This window comes from Syngnathoides biaculeatus, chromosome 2 (genome assembly GCF_019802595.1).
Source record: "Syngnathoides biaculeatus isolate LvHL_M chromosome 2, ASM1980259v1, whole genome shotgun sequence".
In the NCBI taxonomy this organism is placed as follows: Eukaryota; Metazoa; Chordata; class Actinopteri; order Syngnathiformes; family Syngnathidae; genus Syngnathoides; species Syngnathoides biaculeatus.
In genome coordinates this window covers 33,192,987-33,220,380 of record NC_084641.1, presented here as the reverse complement: position 1 = coordinate 33,220,380, position 27,394 = coordinate 33,192,987, and the positions used below count along the sequence as shown (strand labels likewise).

Here is a 27,394-nt window from a genome sequence, read left to right as displayed (position 1 = left end):
GTTATTTATACAGCTTAGCTGCCCAGCGCAAAACAGGCGGCCATAGTGGAGGTATGGCAAGCTTTACTGGAACGGGGCAGTGACTGTAAGCTGAAATGGAAATGACTCAAATGGGTAAAACACAACGAACGTGTGTTAAAAGAACCTGTTTGAGACAAGCAGTGCTTTCTCAACAAAGTTGGCATTTTTATTTGGCATCAGTTCATGTGCAAAAATCAAAGAATCTGCTTTGTCACGAAACCACTTTCACTAAAACCCGACACCCAAAGTTTATTGATGATAGGGGTGGAACAAAATATCAATAATGCAGTCCTCTCTCAGGGTACACCAGTATCGACACTATCTGGTGTCCAAGTATGTACAGTGCCACTGTGACTTGTTTAAAGGGATAGGAGAATCTTAGAATGTTTTGAACTCCTGATACGTATTGAGCATAGAGGAGTAGCTCTACTTCTTTTTGTTCTTTATACTAGTATACTCAGAGAATTAATCAAGAGTGCTTCTGCTGGTGGCCAGTCACAATTGATCAACAGTTTCACACAACTGGCAAATTTGATTGATCGATAAACATGCATACCACAAATGTAATTTCTTAAAATTCAAGACTACAGTATTACCTTTCCCTCCTTCAATTACAAAGATATTCTGAAATATCATAGACTGTTTTCATCCAGTGACCTCATCACACAATCCCTGTAATGTGATATAGTTGCTCCAGTTAGCAAAATATTGCAATATCAGATTGCATATTTCCCACCCCTAGCACAAGTATCTGTACAACAATAAATACTAATGTATGTTTTTTTTTTCCAGACGTGAGAGGTGCTTTGAAATAAATGCCTGTGTTCACAGTCAGTACCTCCATATAGTAGGAGAACCTGCTCCTCAAAAGGCTTCACTCATTGGTCCTCATCTTGAGCCATGTTAAAAAAGCCATACAGCTTCACCTACAAAGTAGCGCTAGGCGAATCATCGTTTTAATTGATGTTGTTCTCTTTGAGGGTGTCGAATTGTCTCTACCCAACCCCACAAAAAAATTCCCTTCCCCTTCCCAGCTTCTGTTGCCCGTTGATGCACAGTATTTTCATTGAAGATATGACCGCAAACAGAGAGGAACTAGTTTACTAAAGAGTCATCATCGTTTTTTCAGTCATTTAGAATTACAGCGGAAGACAATTAACAACAGAGTTCTTAAAGATTGTTGAAACCAAAGGAAATATTAAGGGAAAAATCCCACTAAAAAGCAAGAGTTTACTTGGAATTATTTCACAGTGAAAGTCCGCTAGTCATTTGCGTTGAAGATTAAAAAAGACGGTGCTTGTTAATATGCTGCAAAGATGAAGATCATTTATCCTTACAGTGATCCACTTCAATGGTGGACACAGCTGTTGTGCTTTTAGTGCATACAGTACAATCTGTACTCGACCTTATCTAAATGCATCGCTCACTTCATGGGGGCCTTTTCCAATCAAGTTACAGTGTATCACCCGTCTGTACTTCCGCTGGTGTGACTTCACAATAAAAACAAGCTGAAGTTCACCAAAGATTACAGCAACAGGAAACGGACTTCTCACAGCTGTATAATACAGGCTAGAAATACTTCTCCATCTCCAAGTATTCCCTCAGAGAGGTTTTCAGTGTCGAGGTGACATTGTAACAGTCACTCATGTTGTGGACAGGCTTATTTTCCTTGTCAAAAAAACATTTATTAAAAGTCAGTAACCAACCTGCCAGATACTTGTACTCTATGCAGGGTTTTGTTTACATTTTCAGGGACGAAGGTTAATTTTGTTTGAAAGCAGAACCTTTTATCTGTGACATGTTCAGAGTTACATAATCTCAAAGGGATTTTATTTAATGAATTTACTGGTGTTTGATTAAAATTTATTCAGGTTTGTGTTTAGTAATCCACTTTCTCCCAAGTTTTGAAAGATGTTATTTATAATTTGCTTTTTATTGGTGGATCCAAATCGGAAATCACATTTTGTTTTGGGGAGATGGGGCAAATCGTGTGTTTTCCATTTCAAGGCCGTATCGCCCAGCCCGAGGACAAAATAAATTTAAGTAGAAAATGAATAAATCCTCTGCATTCGCTCATCGAACAGCAAGGCGAAGGAAACTTCTCAGTCCACAGTGCTGAAAAAGTGCAAATTCACCATCATGAAACAATTGAGTCTGAATCATAAGATCAAGCCCATCTGATCAAGTTCTCAGATACTCTGGTGTGGAGTAGTTGAAGAGTAGGAAGTCCATACGATAGAGGTTGAACAGTCGCTTCTGGTAAAAGGGACTAATGTGCTTGAAGTAGCGCGCCGCCATGTTGCCGTCTGTCCTGGTGCTTTTGCCGGACATCGGGAACTGAAGTGTGTCCTCCACCCCCGCCAACGAGAGCACAGCGCGGGCATCCGGCTCCAGCGTCTCATACTTACCTACCACGTCGTAGTGGATCAGACACGGGTGGCAGAGGTACTGCACCCTCTCCCAGTGCTCATTGAAAGGTTCTTCACGTTGGGTCCGAGGGTCTACGAGATACTGAACAAACTCCTGGAAAGTCACGTCGTTCCCTTTCTTCAGAGCCTCCGGGTCGGGCTGCGTCCGGTGCCGGCGGATGATCTTGGTTCCGTAGCGTTTGTGGAAAGCTGTGTTGTAGCTGAGCGTGAATTTGTTACGGTAGGCCGACACCAGGCGCTCAAAAGGTTCCCTCACGAAAACGAACTTGAGGTAACTGCGGAGGCGGCGGTTGATCTCGGGGACCGAGAACTCAGACAGAGTGCGCAGGTTGCCCGCTACGTGGGCCTCATTGGCGGGGATGGCGAGGGGTTCAGTGTAGCGGCCGTCGCTAGTGAGGACCATGAGGACCCGCTTCCAATTGGTGCAGGCCACCTTGGGAAGGGAACACGCATTTAGTTACACCAACACATACACATAAAAATACCTAACATACGAACATTATTGTCTTAATACTGCACAGTACACCAATCCTCTGGGAATTTTTGACAAACCCTGCTGCAAATAGTGAAAAGCAAGGGCGTTGACGGCGTAACTATAAAGACAATCCTGCATTTTCTATTTGGCTTTACCCCTGATTTCTGATTCCAAAACTCGCTCATAAATTCCATGTGTAAATATGATGAGGCGATTCAAGATTTTTATGGTTTTCCAGTCATAACGGCACTCTTAGGGAAACCATAACTACAATGTGGCCTGTGACAAAAAATGAGTTTGACACCCCTGACATAGACAATATATTTCCTTCCACTCACGTTCACACCTAATGACAATTGACGATCACGCAAACTCTATACAGGTAGAACTTTTGTTACATTTTATTGTTTTGTTTCAAGGTTACCACAAGATTACCAACCCAACTACAGTATACAGCATAAGTTTCTCCCTTTTCAAGTGGGAAACATTCTTGTTCATTTAGACAACCTTCAAAAGGAAGTGTGCTCAAAGGTCATCGAAACCAACCTTGGGTACGTAGCAGTAAATGAGGCTGTGTTTGTCGTCCACAATGAGGTGTTTGAGATCTTCTGGAGAAAGCACCCGCCGCTTCTTTGCATGACTCGAACACGCCTGCTCCAGCAGCTCCCTGCGACCTTGAAGCAACTTCTGATCAGCCAACAGCTGCAGCTGCTTGTAGGACAAGGGTTAAAGAAATATAAGCAGGGACCACTTTCAAAAAGCAGTGCTGTGAACAGCTGGCCCTCAGTACACAAGTTGGTACTCAGGCCATGATTTTCAAAAAGTGGACTTGGGATTTGGTTTGCCACACTGAATGAAATTGGAGAGTAGCGAGAGTGTAGGTGGAGAGAAAGTGGACAGTTCCAGCAGTTCATTAAATAGCAACGCAAACAGAATAGTTATGTTCTCAAGCAATTAAAAAAAAAACAACCAAGTGACTAATGCTTAATTCATACTGAAATTAAGCAATCAGCTGAAAACATGTTTTGAATGGAACGAGATTCACAGTTTTCTCCTACGTTACATGTTAAAAGCGTGTCACTAAATGACGAACGGAAACATTTTTAATAAGGCCATATTTAAATCAGTGTCTCCATTGGCTGCTAGGACAGTCCTTCAAAAGACGTTACGTGGACCCCTACATATTTGTTATTTGGCATTTATGAATTCGTAGCATCTCTTCAATTGAGATTATGTTTTTGTCGGCCATAAACACCCCCCCCCAAAAAAAAAATGGCAACCTGTTACACAAATAGTTACACTATGATTACATTTTCAATATCATAACTTGTAATGGTAACCACCAAGTATATTTGCAAAGCCATCTTCCCAACGATGCTGTTCATCGCAGTGTATTTTTACAGGTACAGCAATGATTTCAAGATGTTTGCAAGTGTTTCAAATGCTATTTAAGTGACCTGGGTTCATAGCTTAGTTGTATATGAATGCTTCAAACCAGTGGAGCTCAAACTTTACATACCATGTACCACCTCTGGGGTCCACTGAACTTTGTCCTAAGACTAACTAAGACCTTTATTCACTTCACACTGAAGTCAATGAAATACTGGGCATCATGTTCTTGGACACATTAAAATGAAAGTCAAAACATTAAACATGCAGTTCAAAAAATGTGCTTTTTGTGTTACACACCAAGTAGTAATGTAGGGTTTGATTGTCCAAACTGTAGCTGATATTTGTGATCTCACCTGGTCTCCATTATAGAGTGTCTGCAGTGTACTTCTCCTGCTTTTCTCCAGTCTGTTGCTTGTCCCAGCACTGGGTTCTGCAATCAGACATTTTTAGGTCGCATGTTAACCTTACAGTATTGGGTTTAATGAACTCATATTCAAACCCTACTAAATACCTCTTCGTTCATTCATTTTACAAAGCGCTTGCCCTCATTAGGGCCATACAAGAGGCGACTTACCTGGACTGGCTGTGAACCAATCGCAAGTGCACTCGTACTGTCAACAAATATCATTCACACCTATGGACATTTTATGGGGGGTGCATACGAACTTCATGCCGATATTAACTCATGTGCTGGGGTGATGCAATCATAGCTCAATTAGCTCAATTAATACATTTTCTCAACCTGCGTGATAGTGACTTTTCAGTCATATAAATTTACAGTGAAGAAAATAAGTATTTGAACACCCTGCTATATTGCAAGTTCTCGCACTTACAAGTCATGGGGGTCTGAAATTTTCATCGTGGGTGCATGTCCACTGTAAGACAGATAATCTAAAAAGGAAAATCCAGAAATCATAATGTATGATTTTTTAATTATTTATTTGTGTGATACAGCTGCAAATAAGGATTTCAACACCTGTCTATCAGCTAAAATTCCGACCATCAAAGACCTATTAGTCCGCCTTTAAAAGTCCACCTCCACTCTATGTATTATTCTGCATCAGATGCACCTGTGTGAGGTTGTTAGCTGCATAGACAGCTATCCACCCCATACAAACTCAAACGTGTAACATGGCCAAGATCAAAGAGCTGTCCAAAGACACCAGAGACAAAATTGTACAACTCCACATGGCTGGAAAGGGCTACGGAGAAATTGCCAAGCAGCTTGGTGAAAAAAGATCCACCGTTGGAGCAATCATTAGAAAATGGAAGAAGCTAAACATGACGGTCAATCTCAATCGGAGTGGAGCCTGATGCAAGATATCACGTCGTAGGGTCTCATTGATCCTTAGAAAGGTGAGGAATTAACCCAGGACTACACGGCAGGACTTGGTCAATGACCTAAAAAGAACTGGGACCACCATTTCTAAGGTGACTGTTGGTAATACACTAAGACGTCATGGTTTGAAATCATGCATGGCACGGAAGGTTCCCCTGCTTCAACCAGCGCATGTCAAGGTCCGTCTTAAAGGGGAAATCCACTGGTTTGCATTGACAATGTTTCCAATAGGTCATGTAATATGTACTCTGTTTTGACAATGTGATGTTAAATCCTCTCTCATTTAATCGTGTTTTGAGAAGATTTTTATAGACAATTACAAATTTACAAGGGAGCTGCCATTATCGCGAGTCACATGACCTACGCGCGCTGATATGACGTTTACCGTGCCGCAACAAAGGCTTGATTACATGGGACACCTTTTATGCCAACTGCTGATTTCAGTTTGCCAATGACCACTTGGATGATACAGAGGAGTCATAGGAGAAATTTTTTGGTCAGATGAGACCAAAATTGAACTTTTTAGTCATAATTCCACTAACCGTGTTTGGAGGAAGACGAATGATGAGTTCCATCCCAAGAACACCATCCCTACTGTGAGCGACGACGATGGCGCGGCCAGACCACCTCCCCACCGGTGATAAAAACAACGCTGCCTGCAAACAACGCCGGGGTCAAACCTCCTCCCTGTCCGCCCTATCCACCTCTGCAGCGGAGATGAGCCACCACGGCCCGGCGCTGCGACGAGGCACCCCAGCAGTGTGCGTCTGCTGATCACGGCTTCGGTCGGGGTGGCACATCAACACATTTAGCACCCCTGACTTATGGATTACATTCCCCCCCAACTACTACTTTTTTTTAGTAGCTGTATACACCTACCTGTCATTTGGAACCCACGAAGCTCTCGTCCTTTGCACTATTTTTCACGACGAACCAGGTCTTTTGGAAAAGTATAAAGAGTGAATCCATCCTCCTGAGTGTTTGAGCAATATCCAGCAATACAACGAGCCGGCATTTTAGCTAACATGTAGGAACAAAGAGCTACCTTCCCACAGGTAAAACTAATAGAAACAAACGAGCCCGCTTGAGTGCGCTACTGCCCTGTACATCACTTCCTGCTTCTCAAAAACAAATCCCTCAATAGGATTTTCATTGCAGGAGTTGCAAAAAGCCATATCCGTCAAAATCATGTTTTGTGGTGGAAAAAAATGGATGGGTCCATACCGGTGGCCGTTTTTTCGTTAGTAACATACTAAAAACCGCGCATTTCATGACAGTGGACCTTTAAACAATGTATGGGTTTGGGTCACAACTTTACACAAAGACTAAGTAGGAGGAGGACGCTATGGAGAATGGCCTGTGTTTAAAAACATCGGGAAAACACTATGGTCTTAAAAAAGTGATTATAAAAAAAATTAAGATGATGATGTGGAAACTAATCTTCTAAGTCTAATCCTGGGCATCTGAATAAGTGGAGAGTTTTTGCCAAGTAACAAAAACAATAGCTAGCCAAGGTAATATGAGATGGCAGTTTTTACACTATATGAAAAACTGGAATTGTGTGTATTCCCTCAATTGAATCCAAAAAAAGGGAATTAGTAGCAGAAAGACCTTCCTAGCAACGACAGCTAACACATGAATTGTTTTAGTTGAAAAAAATAAATGAATACAAATTTTAACATCACCAAACTGAATGTGTCATTTCGAGCCTCAACGCAGAATGTAGCCGGCTACTGTTGTGGACAGCAAACATGACACAGAGGCTGTGATAACACAGTTTGGATCTTTATCTCTTTACAAGTGACATCTTGTTTCATCAGTCTCGATGTAGTTGATAAAAATCATGATACCATAGCAGTTTATCATGACCTTGTCTAACTGGGCTGAGGCTAAGAATTATTTTAATCCAATACCAGTAGCCTGGTGGAAAACAAACCGTAATAATGACCGTAAATATGACGTCATTGATCGAATTGGTGAATCATGCCATTAAACCGAGCAGCGCATCAGCATAAAATGTCAATTATTGGCTAATTCCGATCAGGCCAATAAAATTGGCGGAAAGTCTAATCAGAATTAACTATGATAATGTGGGTCACTAATACAGCAGTCACTAGTCGGCAAATTAAGTTGCCTGTATAATAAAATAAACTGCTCTAATCTCTTGCGTATAATGGTCCCCCCCCCCCCACAAAAATCGTCAAAAGTCAATGGAGTGCATTATACATGAGTATAAGGAAAGTGAAAATAATTATATTACAACGTTTGTAATTTTACCGGGACCTTGGGTTGTTAAAAATGTATATGTAATGTCTGATGGTAAAATTTGATATATACAGTATTAAAAATCACACCCACGTGTCAAGGCCTATTCTCAGACCCGTTGTTGATATGAAAATCCATAACATACAAAATATTTGGGATTTCGTTTTGATATATGTTGAAGTGGACATAGGTAGGAATGTAGCCATACATTTTGGTGATAAATGGTGGCAGTTTCGTGACATCAAGCGACGTTCAGCTCTTTCTGTAGCTTTTGATAACATTTTAAACATCCATAAAATAAAATAAAAAAAAAATGAGGGATTTTGTTCTGATATTTTCAGATGGTGACAGGGGGAATAATTAGAGAAGTTCCAAAAATGTTTTTTGCACGTGTGAAGTATTAAGCAATGGTAAGCTTTTTTACATGATACACGACCTGTCCCGATGCAGGATTAAAAAAATAAAAATAAAAACTGAATTATTGTACTTCAGTACATGAATATAAAGATGACTATTTCTTTAAAAAAACTAATAAAATATGGATCCCACTTCATGTTTTAAACATATGGAATGCAGCAAATTGATGTTGTGCATTATACATAGGCATCATACATAAATTTTTGGTGTCAATTTTGGGGTGTGCATTATAGTCCAGAGTGTAATATAAATGAGAAATTATGGTACATGCTTACTGAAAGCAAGTGTTCCACCTTAAAAACAAAAAAGTTTTATCTCATTTTTCCTAGTAGTTCCAAGCCTTTCCTGTCACCATTATGACACTACTCAGGATATGACTACATGAAGAACTGAGAGAGTAAATCACATGAGAATACTAATGGTTCCAGTTTTGTAAAAGATTGCAACACTATCTCAAAAGGGTGAGTGAATGGACCATGACTAGCAGAGGGAGGTTTAGTGGATGCAATGTACACTGCTTCTTCAAATACGACTATAATGAAATGGAGAAATGTCCAATAATAATGTGTAAATTATTGCTCATTCATCAAACCTATCGAGAAATTTATACTACTGTAACAAGTGTCTTGAGTCTCACTGCTCCTTAAGAGCTTGGGATGTGTTTAATCGCTGGAGAACATGGTAGTTGACCAGCAGTTGATGCAAACCAAAACAGGCCTGCAAAAGGAGGGGGAAAGAGAGGTCGTTTCCATCAGATGTGTCTTTTTCTAAGCGGGCAGTGTACAGAACCTCATTTGCAATGCACTCCCTTCAGCCATAATTACATTAGAAATGCCCTCTTGCACCTTGGCTTTCCTTTGTTGTGAACACAGTTGCAGATGGTCCTTTGTTAAAACAATTAACTGAGGGTTTTGAGATGACTTAATCCTCTGTCACTGTGCTAATGATGACCTGATTCGGCACCCTGATGACGAGAATGTGAAAGGGAGGTCTCATAAACTTGTGTATTCACGAAATTACCTGGCTTCGTCACTCGTGCCAGAGATAGTTGTTTTCGGGGACTGGAGCATGTTGGAGGCAACCAATGAAAAGCTGACCAGTCTTGTTAATAAGGCTTATAAAAATGATGAACATTACAGGAGGGTTGGTTGGAAAATGCTTTTTGTAAATAACTCGAGTTTTGCTAGGATTTTTTTATGTACTGTATATCTTTGGTGTTGGTCTCTTACGACCATCCTACCCTGAGAACACCCGATTTTGTCAGATCTCGGAAGCTAAGCGGGTTTGGCCCTGGTTACGACTTGGATGGGAGACCCTCTGAGAATACCAGGTGCTGTAAGCTTCTCTCTCCGGCTAAATGCGGAGGGGTTGCGTCAGGAAGGGCGTCCGGCATAAAACGGTGCCAAACAAATATCTGTTCATCTAAGACAACATGCTGTGCCGACCCCTAACGGGACAAGCCGAAAGGAAAAGACGAAGATATCATTCGTGTTGGTGGTCGGCTTTGGGATAACTCAAAATAAATATGAGCAATCAGTGGTGAAAAAGAAGCAAACCACAGTAAACTGTGAAATAATAAAACACTCTGCAGTTAGCTTGGCCTCTTTTAGACTGAGACCCCCTAAAGTAACCGCAGAGCCAGAAAAGTAGATACAGCAATAAACTTTTTTTTACACTGACACAAAAAAAGCCAGAGTACTGTGAGCAATCTGTTAGAGTGAACACATAAATTACTGCCCAATATTTGGGATTTCAGTAAATCGGGCTCACAGTCTACCCCATTCCATGTTAGTGTTAAGTATTTACAAAACAGAGGGACACATTCCAAGATATGCATACTTCAAACTACACTTTTAGGTCTAGTTTTTAGATTTTCACTACTTACAATTTATGAATGTAAGATTCTTTTGTTTTGTTTTATCTTAAGCTTAAGAGTCATGTTATTATTCATTATTATCATTATTATTGTTAAAGAGGGCTGATCTATGTAAACTGTGGTCTTGTGAAACGCTTTAAAAGTCTTGAAATTAAAGTCTATATCAAAAAAAACTAATGTGATGCCACTTCAGCCGACACTAGAGTTAGTCTGAATCTCGGTTCATCTAGACTTGTCCTCCCTCTCCAATTAAATTGTTACACTGTTCCTGTACTACATTCCAGCTGCAGCATGCCACTCCAGTGTCTGTCTGATTTCTCCCACTGCTGCCGTGTACAGCTTGATACTGTCTGAGTGGCCAGTTTCCTGGAATACATCCTAACAAGTGGGCACACTTTGTGTTCGAAATAAAACCTTCTGCAATCATTTCATGAATTTGTGATACTGTTTTTTTCTTGAGCAATGTCATGATACTCTTGGTCACTATATTCATGATTGGGAATTTCCATGCAACATAATCTCTTGTCTGTATCTTATTCGCATGAAAGGCTGGAGGTTTTACATAGTTTCAGTTTAAGTCTGCTGTGTTTTGATGCGTATAAAACATCTTTTTCTGCATTAGACATTCTGTCGCACCAGAAAACCACAACTTCCTCTAAGACTCAGGAAGTGAAGAAATGCAGACAGTTGAAGCAGAGTTGTAACACAAACAGGCCAGTTTTCGGGGTCGGGGTTCAGGGTCTTATGAGTGCTTAAGTCTGTGTAGTGGTGGTGAGATACTTCTACTAATCTTACATGATCTTATAAACAAGACAACACGATGTTAAAACAATTGGTGGGAGAAGGGTGTTTCATAGCGTGTTGGTCAGCCCCTTAATCTTCAATCATCACAAAATCTCGGTCTTACGTTGTGGGCAAATTATCTTCCCAACCTTTTCCTCTCAGTGATCATGATGAAGAGTTAAGAACATTGTGTGACATTGACTCTGTAAATATTTACTTTCTAAGGTACAAAGCTCCCAACCATGACATCCTCTTATTTTTTTTGTTTTGTTTTGTTTTGTTGGGTACATTAAATGGGGACCTACATATTCGATGTAGTGAAAGTAAAAAAAAGAGAAGAAAATATGGACTCTGTCCTGGCTTCAAATCGTCATTCTAGTTCAAACCAATTGTTTGATGCATTTGGGGTCTTCCACAACTAACCTTTTCAAGCTTGTTTCTATGAATCTTGCTTTGTGCACTGCAGCCCAGTCATGCTGAAACATCTATCCATCCACCCAGTTTCTGAGCTGCTTATCCTCACAAGGGTCGCAAGAGTGCTGGAGTCTATCAAAGCTCTCTTTGGTCAGGAGAAGAAGTACACCCTGACCTGGGTGCCAGCCAATCGCAGGGAACACATAATCAAGCAACCACTTCCACTCACATTCACACCGACAGGGAATTTAGAGTTAACCTATACTTTTGGGATGTGGGAGTAAATCGGAGCACCCAATGCAAACCCACCCAGGCTCAGGGAGAACATGAAAACTGCACACAGGCGGTACTGGGATTTGAACCGCGGTCCTCAGAGGTTTGAGGCAGATGCTCTAACCAGTCATTCCACTGTTCCACGCACGCTGAAACAGAAAAATCCAAAGAGTCACCACAAAATTATAAGTATTGATGGTCTAAAATGTCTAATATGAAGCAACAATGTTCTTGAGAACCTAAAGCTGTGGTTGATTATTTCATTATTTGTATCCCTCTAATCTATATGTACAAAGGATATAGCTAGCACGAAAAAAGAAAACTACAGGATAACAACAAAACATGCAGCTCCCCATTTTGGAGGGCAGACACATGGTTGCAATTACACCGACAAGATCATGTGAGTTTACAATAGGCGACATCCTTTGTAAGGTTGTGCAAACACTTAGTTTTAAATGTTCCTTTTAATGATAGGGCTGTGCTGAAGTATGCTTACAAGTTACCTGTACCCTGCTGACTCGCACTCACACACTCACACGAGGTTACCTCATTTGCACACTCGATCACCCTGAGAGGAAACTTTCTTGACTTTTTTTATTTGTAGTCTTGTAGAACATATACATAAACATATATAAATATATGTTTATAAATAATATAGTAATGTTTATCTATGGATGCTTATTACATACATATATACACAAAGAACAGAAGAGTTATGGTTATAGAAACAATGTACTTTCAAATTGGTCAAAACTGTACAAAAAAAATTTGTAACGTCGTCGTACCCTTTTTTTTGTGCAAAGTGTAATTTATCTGTAGGCAAACCTGCAGGCACTTCAGTTATGCTCAACACAGGAATACATTGGTTTGACTCTACATGTTGATTCAGGTTAAAACATGACGGTAGAGCGACTCCTTTCACGAGTTTTAAAATGCAACAAATTTGATAGGAATCTTGATTCAGAAGCATCCATCCATACATTATCCAAACTGTTTATCCTCACAAGGGTCGTGGGCGTGCCGGTGCTTATCCCAGATAACTTTGGGAAAAAGGCGGACTACACCCTGAACTGGTTGACAGTCAGTCACAGGGCATAGTCTAGTCAACTCATTATAATATTACATTCTTCTTCTTCTTTTCCTTTTGGCTTGTCGTTAGGGGTCACCAGAGCGTGTCATCTTTTTCCATCTAAGCCTATCTCATGCATCTTCCTTTCTAACACCCACTGTCCTCTTGTCCTCCCTCACCACATCCATAAGCCTTCTCTTTGGTCTTCCTCTCGCTCTTTTGCCTGGCAGCTCCATCCTCAGCACCCTTCTACCAATATACTCACTCTCTTGCCTCTGAACATGTTCAAACCATCTAAGTATGCTCTCTCTAACCTTGTCTCCAAAACATCCAACTTTGGCTGTCCCTCTAATGAGCTTTATTGTTGACCTCTTTTCCCTGAAGCTTCACTCTTCCCCCTCCACTTTTCTCATTCACGCACATATATTCTGTTTTACTTCGGCTAACCTTCATTCCTCTCCTTTCCAGTGTGTGCCTCCATCTTTCTAATTGTTCCTCCAGCTGCTCCCTGCTTTCAGTGCAGATCTCAATCTCATCTGTGAACATCATGGTCCAAGGGGAGTCCAGTCAAACCTCATCTGTCAGCCTATCTATTACTACCGCAAACAGGAAGGGGCTCAACGCGGATCCCTGATGCAATCCCACCTCCACCTTAAATTCTTCTGACACACCTACCGCATTGTTCTGCTGCCCTAACACATGTCCTGTACTATTCTAACATATTTCTCAGCCACACCAGACTTGTGCATGCAGTACCATAGTTCCTCTCTTGGTACTCAGTCATGGGTTTTCTCTAGGTCTACAAAGACACAATGGAGCTCCTTCTAGCCTTCTCTGTACTTTTCCACGAGCACCCTCATTGTAAATGATCCATCTGTGGTACTTTTACTTGGCATGAAATCATACTGTTGCTCGCAGATCCTTAATTCTGTCCGGAGTCTAGCCTCCACTACTCTTTCCCATAACTTCATTGTGTGGATCACCATCTTTATTCCTCTATAGTTTCTACAGCTCTGAACATCACCTTTGTTCAGAAAAATGGGGACGAGCACACTTTTCCTCCATTCTTCTGGTGTCTTTTCTCCCGCTAGTATTCTATTGAATAAATTGGTCAAAACTCCACCGGCACCTCTCCAAATTAATTCCATGCCTCCACTGGTCTGTCATCAGGACCAACTGTTTTTCAATTTTTCCATTCTGTTCAGTGCCTTTCTAACTTCCCTCTTACTAATCACTGCCACTTACTGGTCATTCACATTTGCCTCTTCTACTCTACCTTCTCTTCCATATTCTTCATTCATTAACTTCTCAAAGTAGTCTTTCCATCAACTAAATACACTACTGGCAGCAGTCAACATATTTTAATCGCTATCCTTAATCACCTTTACTTGCTGAACATCCTTCCCATCTCAATCCCTCTGTCTGGCCAATGTGTAGAAATCTTTTTGTCCTTCTTTCATATCCAACCTGGTGTACACATTGTCATATGCCTTTTGTTTAGCCTTGGCCACCTCTACCTTTTCCCTATGGCGCATCTCAATGTATTTCTTCTTCCTCTCCTCAGTCCTCTCCATGTCCCACTTCGTGGCTTATCTCTTTCCTTGGATGACTTCCTGACTTCCTTTTCCACCACCAAGTCTCCTTCTCCCCTTTGCTACCAGAAGGCACCCCAAGTACTCTCCTGTCTGCCTCTCTGAGTATCTTTGCAGTTCCTGTCTTCCGGGAGCTCTTCCTGTCCATCTAGAGTCTGTCTCACCTCTTTCCGAAAGGCCACACAACATTCTTCCTTACTCAACTTACACTAACTGATTCCCTGCTCTACCTTTGTCTTCTTAATCTTCCTACCTGCTACCAGAGTCATCCTACACACCACCATCCTACGCTGTCAAGCTGCACTCTCCCACACCACCACCTTACAATCAGTAACCTCCTTCAGATTACATTATCTGCACAAAATATAATCCACCTGTGTGTTTCTACCTCCGCTCTTGTAGGTGACTCTATGTTACTGTCTCTCCTGGAAATAAGTGTTCACCACTGCCAATTCCACCCTTTTTGCGAAGTCCACCACCAACTGACCCTCAAAGTTTCTTTCCTGAATGCTGTACTTACCCATCACTTTTTAATTGCCCCTGTTTCCTCCGCCAACATGTCCATTGAAATCTGCACAAATCGCAACTCTCTCTCTCTCTCTCTGAGATGCTCAGAACTATTTCGTCTAGTTCCTTCCAGAATTTCTCTTTCAACTCGAGGTCACATCCTATCTGTGGGGCATAGCCACTAATCCCATTATACACAATAACTTAAATTTCAAATTTCATCCTCATCACTCAATCTGATACTCTTTTCACCGAAAAGACATCTTTATCCAGCTCTTCCTTAAGAATAACCCCTACGCCACTTCTCTTCCCATCTACTTCATGGTAAAATAATTTATACTCTGCTCTTAATATTCTAGACTTATTCCCTTTCCACTTGCTCTCTTGGATTCACAATATACCAACATTTCTCCTAATCATCATGTCAACTAACTCCTGATCTTTTCCTATCGTAATCCCAACATTCACAGTCCCTACACACAGTTGTAGGGTCTGTGCAGGCCTCTTCTTCTTCTGCCACTTTCCTCCTTGTTTTTGTCTTCGACCTACATTATCTGAATTTCTGTCTATGCCTTGCCGATTAACAGTTCTGGGGGCAGGCGTAGTTAGCCCGGGGCATGACCTATCCGCAATGGAATTCGTTTGATGAACGCTCTTTTATATATATATATATATATATATATAATATATATATATATATATATATATATATATATATTGAATTGGAAATTAGAAGCCTTGGTCGGCTGGATTAAAGAATGGAGAGGGCAGGGCCATATGTATTTGATCTGCAGGCCATACTTTGCCCATTCAATACCGTTTCAGACATCCCATCATTGTTTCATCACAGCCGTGTTGAAGTCAATTTTCATGACACTGCACATGCACATCGACAAGCAGCGATGTCATAGATATGAACATACGAAGAAACGACAAGCCAACTGTTTTCCTCCGGAAATGTTAAGATGGTAGGGGCAAAGTCATCAGCACATTCCATGTGCGTTTGGAAGAAAACAAAAAGAACAAGAATGGTGGCAGATTGAGTTGTATATGCTTGAGGACAACACATACAGCGCAATTATGACAAGGGAACTATGAACAACCGTTCAAAAGGTAATATATTTATATATGCGCGCACTGATATGCTAAAGGCCATGACGCTGCACATGAAAGGTTGCATAGGTCTTGATTGAGCCTACACATTCTGCGTAAATACGTCCTGTGTTTCAAATCCTATGTGTTTATCTGTACGCTTTCAGTAAGTGTGAACTAAAATTAGCTGTGGTAAACTGACTCAGTCCGAAAGCCTTCGGTTTAAACCTGTGAGGAGGAATCCATCACTGTCAGAAAAATCAACCGAGTGGACTTTACTTGGTGAGGTCAACTGTGGCGCACCAGTGGGAAACTTGTCTGGTCCTGACTTTTTTAAATTGGATGTACTTATGTTGACTTTGGAGATTTTGGTGGAGTTGCTAGCCAAATAGCACACAGAAATTGAATTTAAACAATCACAAGAAAGTATATAAACCGCAATGCCTCACACTAAGCTGATTTTTGGCAAGGTAATAAACTACAAACTGCACAACTATGTGACAAGTGACTTGCTGACTTGGAGTCAGATAAAAAACTCAGCTGATAAGCTTTTTCTTCGACACCTTTTGATTGTTGTTTTAACGATCTATGACATTCCATAACTAGAATGCCATTCAATGTAGCACAAAGACACCAAGTCTCGACCCGACTGCTCACCTGTTTAAATTTTCAGCCTTCTTTGATTCATTGGGAATGGCTAAGCAAAGCTTCTGGAGAGGCGACAACTTCAATGATTTCATATTGTCTGAAAATGAATAAACGCCTATATTCATTCACTTATTCATTACTCTTCTGTTCTGCTTATCCTCACAAGTTTTACGGGAGTGCTAGAGCCTATCCCAGCTGTCAACGGGCAGGAGGCGTACACCCTGAACTGGTTGCCAGCTGATCGCATGGCACATAGAAACAAACAATCATTTGCACTCATAATCACACCTATGGGTAATTTAGAGTCTTCAATCAATGCTTGTTTTGGAGATGTGGGAGGAAACCGGAGTGACCGGAGAAAACCCACACAGGTAAGGGAAGAACATGCATCTATGAATAAACCAATGAATAAAACTGGCATTTAATTTGCAGTTACCCGTCTGAAAATTTTTGGTTTTTTTTTTTTGCTGGGTGTGGCATCTCTTCCACAGATTATGGATGACTAACCACATGTACTCTTGTTGCCATGGTGGACACCAACAAATAATTGGATGGAAAGTAAACATGGCATAAGATATTTTCTCTTCACCATATAAGAAAATATACTCTGCATTAGGTCAGGAACTCTTGCAACCCTCACTTTGCTCCCATTTTAAACTAAATATGACATACCAGGAAGTAGTTGCTTTATCAATCAGTTAGTGTTATCATGATTATATTAAAATAAATCTAAATAGCTTTCGGTTGTTTTTCTTTTCTTTGTTTAGATAAGTGTTAGCATTATTTCATGTGAAGTCCTGGTTTTCTGCCCCTTGTTCATGTCTTGTCAGTTTGTTAGGTTTTCGTTTCCATCTGTTCTCGCCAGCACTGTCTCTTGTGTCTACAAATAATCTTTCTTGGGAACCTCATGTCTTGTACAGGTGTGCCTCGTTGTCTCATCAGTTACCTGCATATAGTTCCCTCTTTTCTGTCTGTTGGTTCATTGCTGGCCGTAGAATGGTGGGCTCACAGCTCTGAGCACTGGGTTCAATTCCCATTCTCGCATGTGTGGAGTTGCATGTTCTCCCCTTACCAGTGTGGATTTTCTCTGGGCACTCCCGTTTCCTCCCACGTCCCAAAAACATGCATTTATTGAAAACTCTAAATTACCCCAAGGTGTGAATGAGAGTGCGACTGTTGTCTGTCTCCATGTGCCCTGTGATTGGCTGGCGACCAGTTCAGGGTGTACCCTGGTTTCTGCCTGATGACAGCTGGGATAAGCTCAAGCACTCTTGCGACACTAATGAGGATAATTGGCTCAGAAAATAGATGAATGTATGGATGGTTCATTGCTGTTCATGTGTCATGTATCTTTTGTCAGGGCATACATCCTGTCTGTGATTTTTTCCTTGGGTTTATTATGTTTCTGTCACGATGCGGGACTCAAGGGTGGACCCAAATGCACGACTCCAGAGACAGCAGACAGTACAGAGGAAACCTTTATTCGGTCCGAGGTCTGAGATCAGGTAGACAGTCCAAACAATCCGAAGTACCAGTACGGATGGGCTTACGAGGGTGGTCCGTGGACAGGCGTGGGTCGGTGCACGGAGATTAGAAGTCAGGAAAGCAGGAGTGCGGGAACGAGGCATCAAGAGCAACGATCTAGCGGAGTATTTGTCGTCCCCCGGGTCCTATATGTACTGGGTCTAATCAGTGTTCATGAGGCGCAGGTGTGCACCTTCTGATTAGCTGGCCACGCCCAGCCTGGGCTGGAATCCAGGAGCATGACAGTACCCCCCCCCCCCCCTCAACGGCCGGCTCTGGACGGCCCAGGAGCATCAGGGTGAGCCGCGTGAAAGTCCCTGATGAGGGAGCGGTCCACGACAAAGCGGGAGGGGATCCAAGAGCGCTCCTCCGGGCCATATCCCTCCCAGTCCACCAGGTACTGGACCCCCCTTCCTCTGCGGCGGGAAGACAGCAACCGGCGCACAGTATACACCAACCCACCGTCGACCATGCGGGGGGGCGGGGGGGACTTGAGCGGAGGAGCCAGCGACGACGTGCGATTCGGGCGAAGTCTGCTGACGTGGAACGTAGGGTGCACCCTCATCGACCTGGGCAGTTTCAGCGAGACGGCGACCGGGTTAATAACCTTGGAAATCGGGAACGGGCCAACGAACCTGGGAGCAAGTTTGCGGGATTCCGTCCGCAGCGGGAGATCTTTGGTGGAGAGCCACACTCGCTGTCCCACTCTGAGCTCTGGTGCGGCCCTTCTCTTGCGGTCCACTGCGGCCTTGTAGGCACTGCTCATGCGCAGCAGTGTCCTCCGAGCTGCTTCCCAGGTCCGTTTGCAGCGTCGCACCACGGGACCGCGGAGTCTGTGACCAGTGGAGGAAACAGGGACGGAGGGTAGCCATGCACGACATGGAGTGGAGCCATACCTGTTGAGGCGGAGGGTAGACAATTGTAGGCATACTCCACCCACTTGATGTGCTGGCTCCACGTGCTCTGGTCCCTGGATGCCAGACATCGAAGACCGGTCTCTAATTCCTGGTTAATCCTCTCAGTCTGGCCATTAGACTCTGGGTGATGACCCGATGTCCGACTAGCCAAAGCGCCGATGAGGTTGCAGAACTCCTTCCAGAAACGGGCGCTGAATTGCGGACCCCTGTCTGAAACTATGTCCTGGGGTAGGCCGTGGTAACGGACGACCTCGTCTAATACCAACTGGGCTGTCTGCTTGGCCGACGGGATCTTCGGAAGCGGCACGAAGTAGACCATCTTGGAGAAACAGTCCACTACGGACAGCACCACTGTGTTCCCTTGTGAAGGCGGCAGGCCGGTGACGAAGTCCAGCGCGATGTGTGACCACGGACGAAAGGGGATGGACAGGGGTCGCAACTCACCAACAAGCCGTAGGCGGGAAGTCTTATTGGCAGCACACACCAGGCAGGCGTTGACGAACTCCCTTACGTCCCTGCTGAGATTAGGCCACCAGAACCTTTGTTCGACCACTGAACGCGTCTTCGCCATACCCGGGTGGCAGACCGTCTTGTTGGTATGGGCCCAGTTGATGACGTTTCCCGCAGAGATGGGATGACGAAAAGGTGGCCCGACGGACAATCCGCGGGTGGCGGTGTCTCTCCCAGGGCCTCCTTCACCCGCGACTCGATCGCCCAGGTGAAACCGGACACGAAGCACACCGCTGGCAGGATAGTAGCGGCGTCTGAATCCGTGCGCCCTCCCTCGTGGATCCGCGAGAGTGCATCCGGCTTGCTGTTTTTGGAGCCTGGGCGGAAGGACACCTTAAAGCGGAAGCGGGTGAAAAATAGGGCCCACCTGGCCTGACGGGCGTTCAACCTCTTCGCAGACTTCAGGTATTCAAGGTTCTTATGGTCCGTGAAGACAACGAACGGTACTTGCGAGCCCTCCAGCCAGTGCCGCCACTCCTCCAACGCGCTCTTGACCGCCAGCAGTTCCCGATCTCCCACATCGTAGTTCCTCTCTGCCGGGGTCAACTTCCTAGACAGGAATGCGCACGGGTGGATCCTTCCATCCCTGGGACTCCTCTGCGACAAGACTGCTCCGATTCCTGAATTCGATGCATCCACCTCCAGGTATAGTACAGAGGAAACCTTTATTCGGTCCGAGGTCTGAGATCAGGTAGACAGTCCAAACAATCCGAAGTACCAGTACGGATGGGCTTACGAGGGTGGTCAGTGGACAGGCGTGGGTCGGTGCACGGAGATCAGAAGTCAGGAAAGCAGGAGTGCGGGAACGAGGCATCAAGAGCAACGATCTAGCGGAGTATTTGTCGTCCCCCGGGTCCTATATGTACTGGGTCTAATCAGTGTTCATGAGGCGCTGGTGTGCTGATTAGCTGGCCACGCCCAGCCCGGGCTGGAATCCAGGAGCATGACAGTTTCTTTCAATTTTGATTTTTTTGTGGGCTATGAATTCAAGATTTAGTTTTTTTTTCCCCCATTGACTGTGTTTCCCTTTTTTTCAATGTGTACATTTTGGAGAGTCTATTCCCTTGCTTCCTTGTGCTTGGGTTCTCCATCATTTGCCTCTACACCCTCACCACCTAAAAATATAAATCCTTGACACTTATTGAAGGCATTGACGCTAGGGATGTTTAGATCAAATTATTATTTTGTACACAAGTCTATTTGCCAGTACCGATTCCTAATCTATTTCTTTGGCAACACATAAGACAAAAAAAAAAAACAAAAAAACGAGAGTACATCTAAATGTCTGTCTTTATTTAACTTTATATTGTGTAGTACTTTGATAAGAGCACATGCTGTATTGTAATGAGTTCGGAAACCTGATAGAAATTTGTCAAAAACTCAGTTTAAAGTCCAGAAATTGGTGAGTTAATTAAAAATAACTTTCTCAACAATCTTGGCTATGAAGGGGAGATTTGAGATGGGTCAATGACTTAAAAGATGATTGTATATTAATGCAATTAACATAAAGTAACACACAACAATGGTTTACTGTATTTGACAAAATGTTTTCTTGTACAATTTTAGGTGGTGATCATAACCACTTTCAGTCCCAACCAAAACTGTTTGTTTTTTTTCATTCAGTAAGCGAGTGTCACACTCAATTCTTGTTTGAGTGTATCAGTCACTCCCCCCACCCCTGAAACAAATTGCGAGGTTTACATTTGTAAATCAAATAACCATTAAGAGCAATAACTGTGACATGACTAATGAGTTTATACTGGCACACTGGATAGAACACTTATTCTTTCCTGAGAGCCACCGCAAGGGTGTTGCCACAGAAAGTCAGACAATGGAGACAAAACAATAATATGCAACAAGCTTCCTGCATAGCAATGTCGGTATGCCTGATTAGGATATGCAATATGGGTCAGCTAGATAATTGAATTCACGAAGATAAATCATTACATTTCATGGCAAAGGCTCAGGTAAATGTTAAAAAGGTGCTTCACTGGAATGATGCAAGCCAGCAATTCTTTCAACAGTTCACCGTGCAAGAGGCATCTAAAAATAAATGTATATGACCTAAGAAACCACAGGTAAGGTGTACTCTAAATTTCCATCAATCTTATTTGTCTCCTGTTTATCCTCGGTTTGGGGGGGGGACTAATGTCTATGTACAATTTGGTAGTATCGACCAAACCAGAAAATTATTTTTGTTAACAGTTTTAGAGCAGAAATTGTGAAAACAAGAGTGTCAATGTTTCATATCAACATTGAAGTGTGTGTTCCACTGACATGGGCATCCATCAGCATGTCCCAACCATTGTAAAGTGCCAGGGTGTATTTTTTTATAATACGAAATGTGTTGGCAACATTTCCATGTTCATAAAAGAGGCTAACCAAAGTGATTTCTCCCCCCATAGTTTTGTGTCCTAAAATGTTAGCATCAATGACAATCACATAACAAAGATGCAAGATGCAAGAGATCCAATTTCAGAGAGCAGACAAGTTTTCCTTGTTCACCAGTCAGGTCAGACAAGTGAAAATGACATCCTCTACATACATAATCATCATGAACTTCATTGACCCGAAGTGCCCATTGGCGAGCCTGGAAAGCAGACAAGCTCAGACAGGGCAAGCGGTGTGTGGTGTTGAATATTTCCTGCGTAGGCTGTGTGCACTCTAGGCTATTCAGGTGTGCTGTGTCATCGGTAATAAATGATTATCAATTTCAGAATTTATGTTTTGGGACATTGACATGTTGGCTGTGAATACAAGCCAACATAACTCCAATATTACTATAAACCATGCGTTGTCTATCTATCTATCTATCTCTATCTATCTATCTATCTATCTATCTATCTATCTATCTATCTATCTATCTATCTATCTATCTATCTCTATCTATCTATCTATCTATCTATAAATACAGTCTTTTAAAAGTGTACCCCCTCAAATTTTTTGTAAAGGTTCTATCTTTTTTTTTATGGAGCAACACTTCAAAAAGGATGTTTTACTACAATGTCAGTGTTCAGCTTGTATAACAGATTGTACAGTGTATGTAAATTTACTGTCTCCTCAAAATAACTCAACACACAGCCATTAATGTGTCAAATGTGAGTAGACCTCAAAGGGAAAAAGTCCAAAGTGGGCCCAATTAGCCCAGCGGGTGTGTTAAATTTGGTGTTATCACGTTAATACTCTCTCATGCTGGTCAATGAAAGTTTTACATAGGACTACATAGGAAAGACCTTCAAGGATCTCGAAAAATGAATTAGTGGAACTACAGTACGGTATATCCTGTGCTCTGATGAAAGTAAGATAAATTTATTTTGTTTGTATGATGTCAAGCGTGTATGGGGGCAATCACGTGAGGAGTCAAAAGGCAAATGGGTGTTGTCATATGGTCAAACATGGTGATAGGAGCATCATGGTATGGGGCTGCATGAGTGACAGCACTGGAGAACTACAGTCAATTGAGGGAACCATAAGATACAACGTATATTGTAACAATGTAGCAGACCGTGAGCCTCTCCATTTGGGAAGTATTCCTACAGGGTAACGACTCCGACCATAACTTTCAAATGACCACTAACATGCTAAGTAAGCTGAGGGTAAAGGTGATGGACAGACCAACATTGTCTCCAGACCTAAACCTTAGCGAGCATCTATGGTTTCCTCAGATCGAAGAGAGAGGAGCACTAGGTGTATAACAGCCACCAGCTGCATGATGTCATCATGTAGGAGTGTAAGATAAGAAAATTGGCAATCTGTGAGCCTCTGGTGAACTCCATGCCCAAGAGCTGGAAAATAGTAGTCACTATATAGTAGTCAAAATATTGACAATTTGGGCATGGTATGAACATTTTGAAGAGGCTGCGGGCTGACATCAGACTAGTGATTGCTAATGTTTTAGGGAATGACACCACAAGTTCACTGTCAGATCAGGGATTTTCTCTCTGGGAGACAGGAGCTCCCTTTGGGTCTTCACATGAATGAAGTCCATGATAATTTGAAGAATCTCTTCAAGAATGCACAACTTCTCAACCTTGTCATTATTTCAAACTGCCCTTTACATAGCTGGACAATCTGATGTCTGATAAAGTGAGAGCTACTGTTATGAGCTGTTAAGAAAAAATGGTCCATATTTTTCACGACAAAACATTAACATTGTTTCACAAGCCAAACACCAATCAAAAAATGTTGCAATCTGTTGCAATGTTGCTCAACATCAATTTCAATAATGCTTAATTTTCTTGGTGCACACTTTAGTCCCTTTTAAATCAAACTCCTATTTATATTGCTGCTTGGTTTGAGTACACACTAATTGAGTTTAGGAATAGGCCAAACCAAGTGGTGGGTCTAAGAATCTTCTCATAGTCTGGTTTTGGCATAACTACTTAGCGCTAGTTATAAATACTTTCTCCTTTTCTATCAGTAAGGCATGCAGTTAACTAGTTAGCTATGCCTACATCGCCAAAATGCATCTTCCTCCCATGCCTCAATAGAACAACACTGGAAAGTTATTTAAATTCCCTGTTTCTCTCTATTTTGTGTTATTCAGGATACTGTAACATGTTGGAACGCAAAGCCGTGTGACCAGCAGAAAGCCCTTCCTTGTATATGCTCAAATGTCTCTCGTGCAGTGTGAACCGTTGGCTATGTTTTATAAAAAGTTGACTTTCTCTCAAATGTCTGTTATGTGGACCCACACTACACACAAATGAGGATGTAATACTGTCACCACAGTGTCTACTTGATTTTCACAATTTTCAAGCTTCATTTTATGTACTTGATTTTTGTTTTAAAGGGGAAATCCAGTGCTTGCATTAACAGTGTATCCAATAGGTTATGTAATATGTACCCTAATTTGACAATGTGATGTTAAATCCTCTCTCATTTAATAGTGTTTTGAGAAGAATTTTATCGACAATCACACATTTTCAGGGGTGCTGCCATTTTCGCGAGTCACATGATCTACGAGGGCTTATGTGACGTGTACTGTGCCGTTTCAAACGCTGGATTACACGGGACACCATTATGCCCAGCGCTGATTTCTCTGATTTATCCTCATCTGATGAAAAAATAGCAATATTGGTTGATCGGGAAGACGGAGGACTACTTCCATACAGATTTGAACCTGTGGCTGTAATTAATGTTGAATATTCGGATGGTTCTTGGGGCGGAATGATGCGGACTCTGACAACTCAGAGGCCTACGCGCGACATAAGTATGTAAACAAAGCCCCCCGGGAGCTCTGGGCTGGCACCCGGGGATGGTTCTTCAGACGGGAATGATGCGGAGTCTGATGAGCGAGCTCCGGCCGTGGCCGCGAGCCGAGGTTCCAGGAGGTGGAGGCAGTTAGCCCCAGACGCCAAAGCTAGGCTAAAGGCCTCTGCCGCCACCAAAGGTGGGCCACAAGCTCTAACGAAGCAGGTGACAGAGGCCGTTAGCCCCGGACGCCAAAACTAGGCTAAAGGCCTCCACCACCACCAAAGCTCGGCTAAAGGCCTCCGCAGCTTGAAAGCTCGGTTCGCGGCCCACTGCTGGAGCTCGCTCGTCCGGCTCCGCATCATTCCTGTCCGAAGAACCATCCACGACTGGCAGCCCAGAGCTCTGGAGGCCTTTGTTTAGGCACTTATGTTGTGCATAGGCCTCCGATTTGTCAGACTCCCCATCATTCCGCTCGAAGAACCATCCAAATATTCAACATTAATTATAGCCACAGGTTTAAATCTGTATGAAAGTATTCCTCCGTCTTCCCGATCAACCGATACTGCTATTTCTTCATCAGATGAGGATAAATCCGCGAAACCAGCACTGGGCATAATGGTGTCCCGTGTAATTGAGGGTTTGGAACGGCAGAGTAGACGTCACATACGCCCACGTACATCATGTGACTCGTGAAAATGGCAGCCCCCCTGAAAATTCGTAATTGTCCACAAAAAACTTCTCAAAACACTCTTCAATGAGAGAGGATTTAGCATCACGTTGTAAAAATAGCGTACATATTACATGACCTATTGGATACACTGTTCATGCAAAGCACTGGATTTCTCCTTTAACATTCAAATTTTGCAGGGTTATGAAGAACACTCTTCTCTGTGGTCTTTCAAATTCACGTGAGTTGGACTTAACAGGGGCTTTAAATGGGAAGTGATGTAGCTGCACTGTAAACACATGAACATTTCAACATCTTCATTTTATCTGTGTACCATGAGCAATGCACAGGCTACTGAACCTTGGGAGACTATCCTTATAGTAATTGAAGTTATCACCAACAGACCTTTTTTTTTTCTTCTTCTTTTAAATCAATACCAGTCAATCAGTCGGGTAAACTTACTTTACATTTTGGTCTCATCACTGACTGATCAATCAAAAGGGAGAATGGTGTCAGATGGTCTTCTTGTGATGCATTAGGTTCAATTTTTTTAGTTTGAAAATGAACTTAACTTGAGGGGGAAGTACAACAAGTGTATAAATCCATCAATGACTTCTAGGGTTAGGAAAGTGAAAGCCCCCAAGATAGATAAAACTATGGCTCTATAATGCATCCAAAAACCTGGTTGTGCTTTCTCCTTGCATCTCCACTTTCCTCCTTCATCTTTTGTACAATTGAAACAGAAAAAATGCTGACATGCTTGCTCAGCAATAACCAATCAAGGCCTACTTCTTGACGCTTTCTTTCTCTCTTTGGGTTCCGATTCATCTCCCAGAGAAGTCTGCTGTCCCCGAGGGGAGCAATATCTGCCTTCTAAAGTCCATGATGACTAGGCCCAGGAAACAAAAGGAGAGGGGGTGAAGCAGAGGAATGCAGGGTGTCTCAAAACATTTCACTTTCCACAGAGCGCTTATTCATACTTGATTTACATCGGCCTCATTTCGATTGCACTCTGCACATATAGACACCGTCACAGTGAAGTAACCCCACCAATACGCTCTTAAAATTGTACTAGTTTCCCCTCCCCCCAGTATATGTACAAATCAGAATTTGGGTATATAAAATCAAGGTAATTACAACTAGAATTACGTGGGCTCCTATTTTGAGACTTTAATACAATATATGGTTTTAAAACTCCAAGACACCAATGCAAGTCTTTTGGCCACTCATTGATCTTAGCCTACATCTAGGTAACTTTATAAATTGAATTACAATGAGTACTGTATTTATACAGTAAATGATTCTGTGGTTTTCCTGTCACTCAGTTTCAATGCAAACAGAAAAGATGCAACGTCTTACTAAAGTACAAAACTCGCCTCAGTACTTTGAAATAGATTTAGATCAAAACCGTCTTTTTAATTTTGTTGATTTCATTAATGTTATTTGTAACACACCTATATATGAAGATAGATTTGAAAGTTAGATCCCAAATGAAAGTGACTTACCGAGCTTACCGATACTCTGGTAGTAAAGCACCAGGACAACGAGCGAGCCCAGGCACATCGCCAGAAACAGGCGTCCTCCTCGGGGCATCCTCATCCTGACGCCCGGCCGGCTCAGCTGCTGGCGGATTCCTCGCCGCGACCCCTCGCCGCTGTCCTCTCGCCTCGGCCCCGCTCATGCAAAAGAGGGCGCAACTCACCGATGAACTGGCAGCCAACCGGGGGATGAAAGTGTGGGCTGCACTTTTGAACTGTTAAACGTCCTCCGCTGTGCGACATTGAAGTGACTCACATACACTCCCTCACAAATTGCCGAAGCACCACGGATATCCGGGGCGAGTAGAGAAAAGCCAAACGGTTCAAAACGCAAGCCTTCTTTGCCAATACCGTCTCAAACGCCAAATCATAACCGAAGAATCAAGTTTGGGCAAATTTTACAAACTAGAGTAGTTCTTCACAAACATGGAGGGGCTGTGGGTGATGACG

General features: G+C 42.6%; 1 protein-coding gene and 1 pseudogene across 6 annotated transcripts; one reads left to right on the top strand and one right to left on the bottom strand.

The window, feature by feature from the left end:
- Positions 1-162: 162 nt before the first annotated feature.
- LOC133490888 (carbohydrate sulfotransferase 11-like) lies at positions 163-27,394 on the bottom strand. Of its 6 annotated transcripts, none has more exons than XM_061801563.1 (5): positions 26,912-27,394; positions 11,721-11,833; positions 4,671-4,747; positions 3,472-3,636; positions 163-2,883 (listed from the first exon to the last, which is right to left on the bottom strand). In XM_061801563.1, the coding sequence occupies exons 2-5, from the start codon at positions 11,737-11,739 to the stop codon at positions 2,203-2,205; spliced, it is 942 nt and encodes a 313-aa protein (XP_061657547.1). In that variant the 5' UTR covers positions 11,740-11,833; positions 26,912-27,394; the 3' UTR covers positions 163-2,202. The 6 variants fall into 6 exon arrangements, with proteins under 6 accessions (XP_061657547.1, XP_061657557.1, XP_061657506.1 ...); XM_061801573.1 differs by having other exon boundaries at positions 3,472-3,633; XM_061801522.1 differs by lacking the exon at positions 11,721-11,833.
- On the top strand, positions 9,562-9,680 carry LOC133497399 (5S ribosomal RNA; annotated as a pseudogene).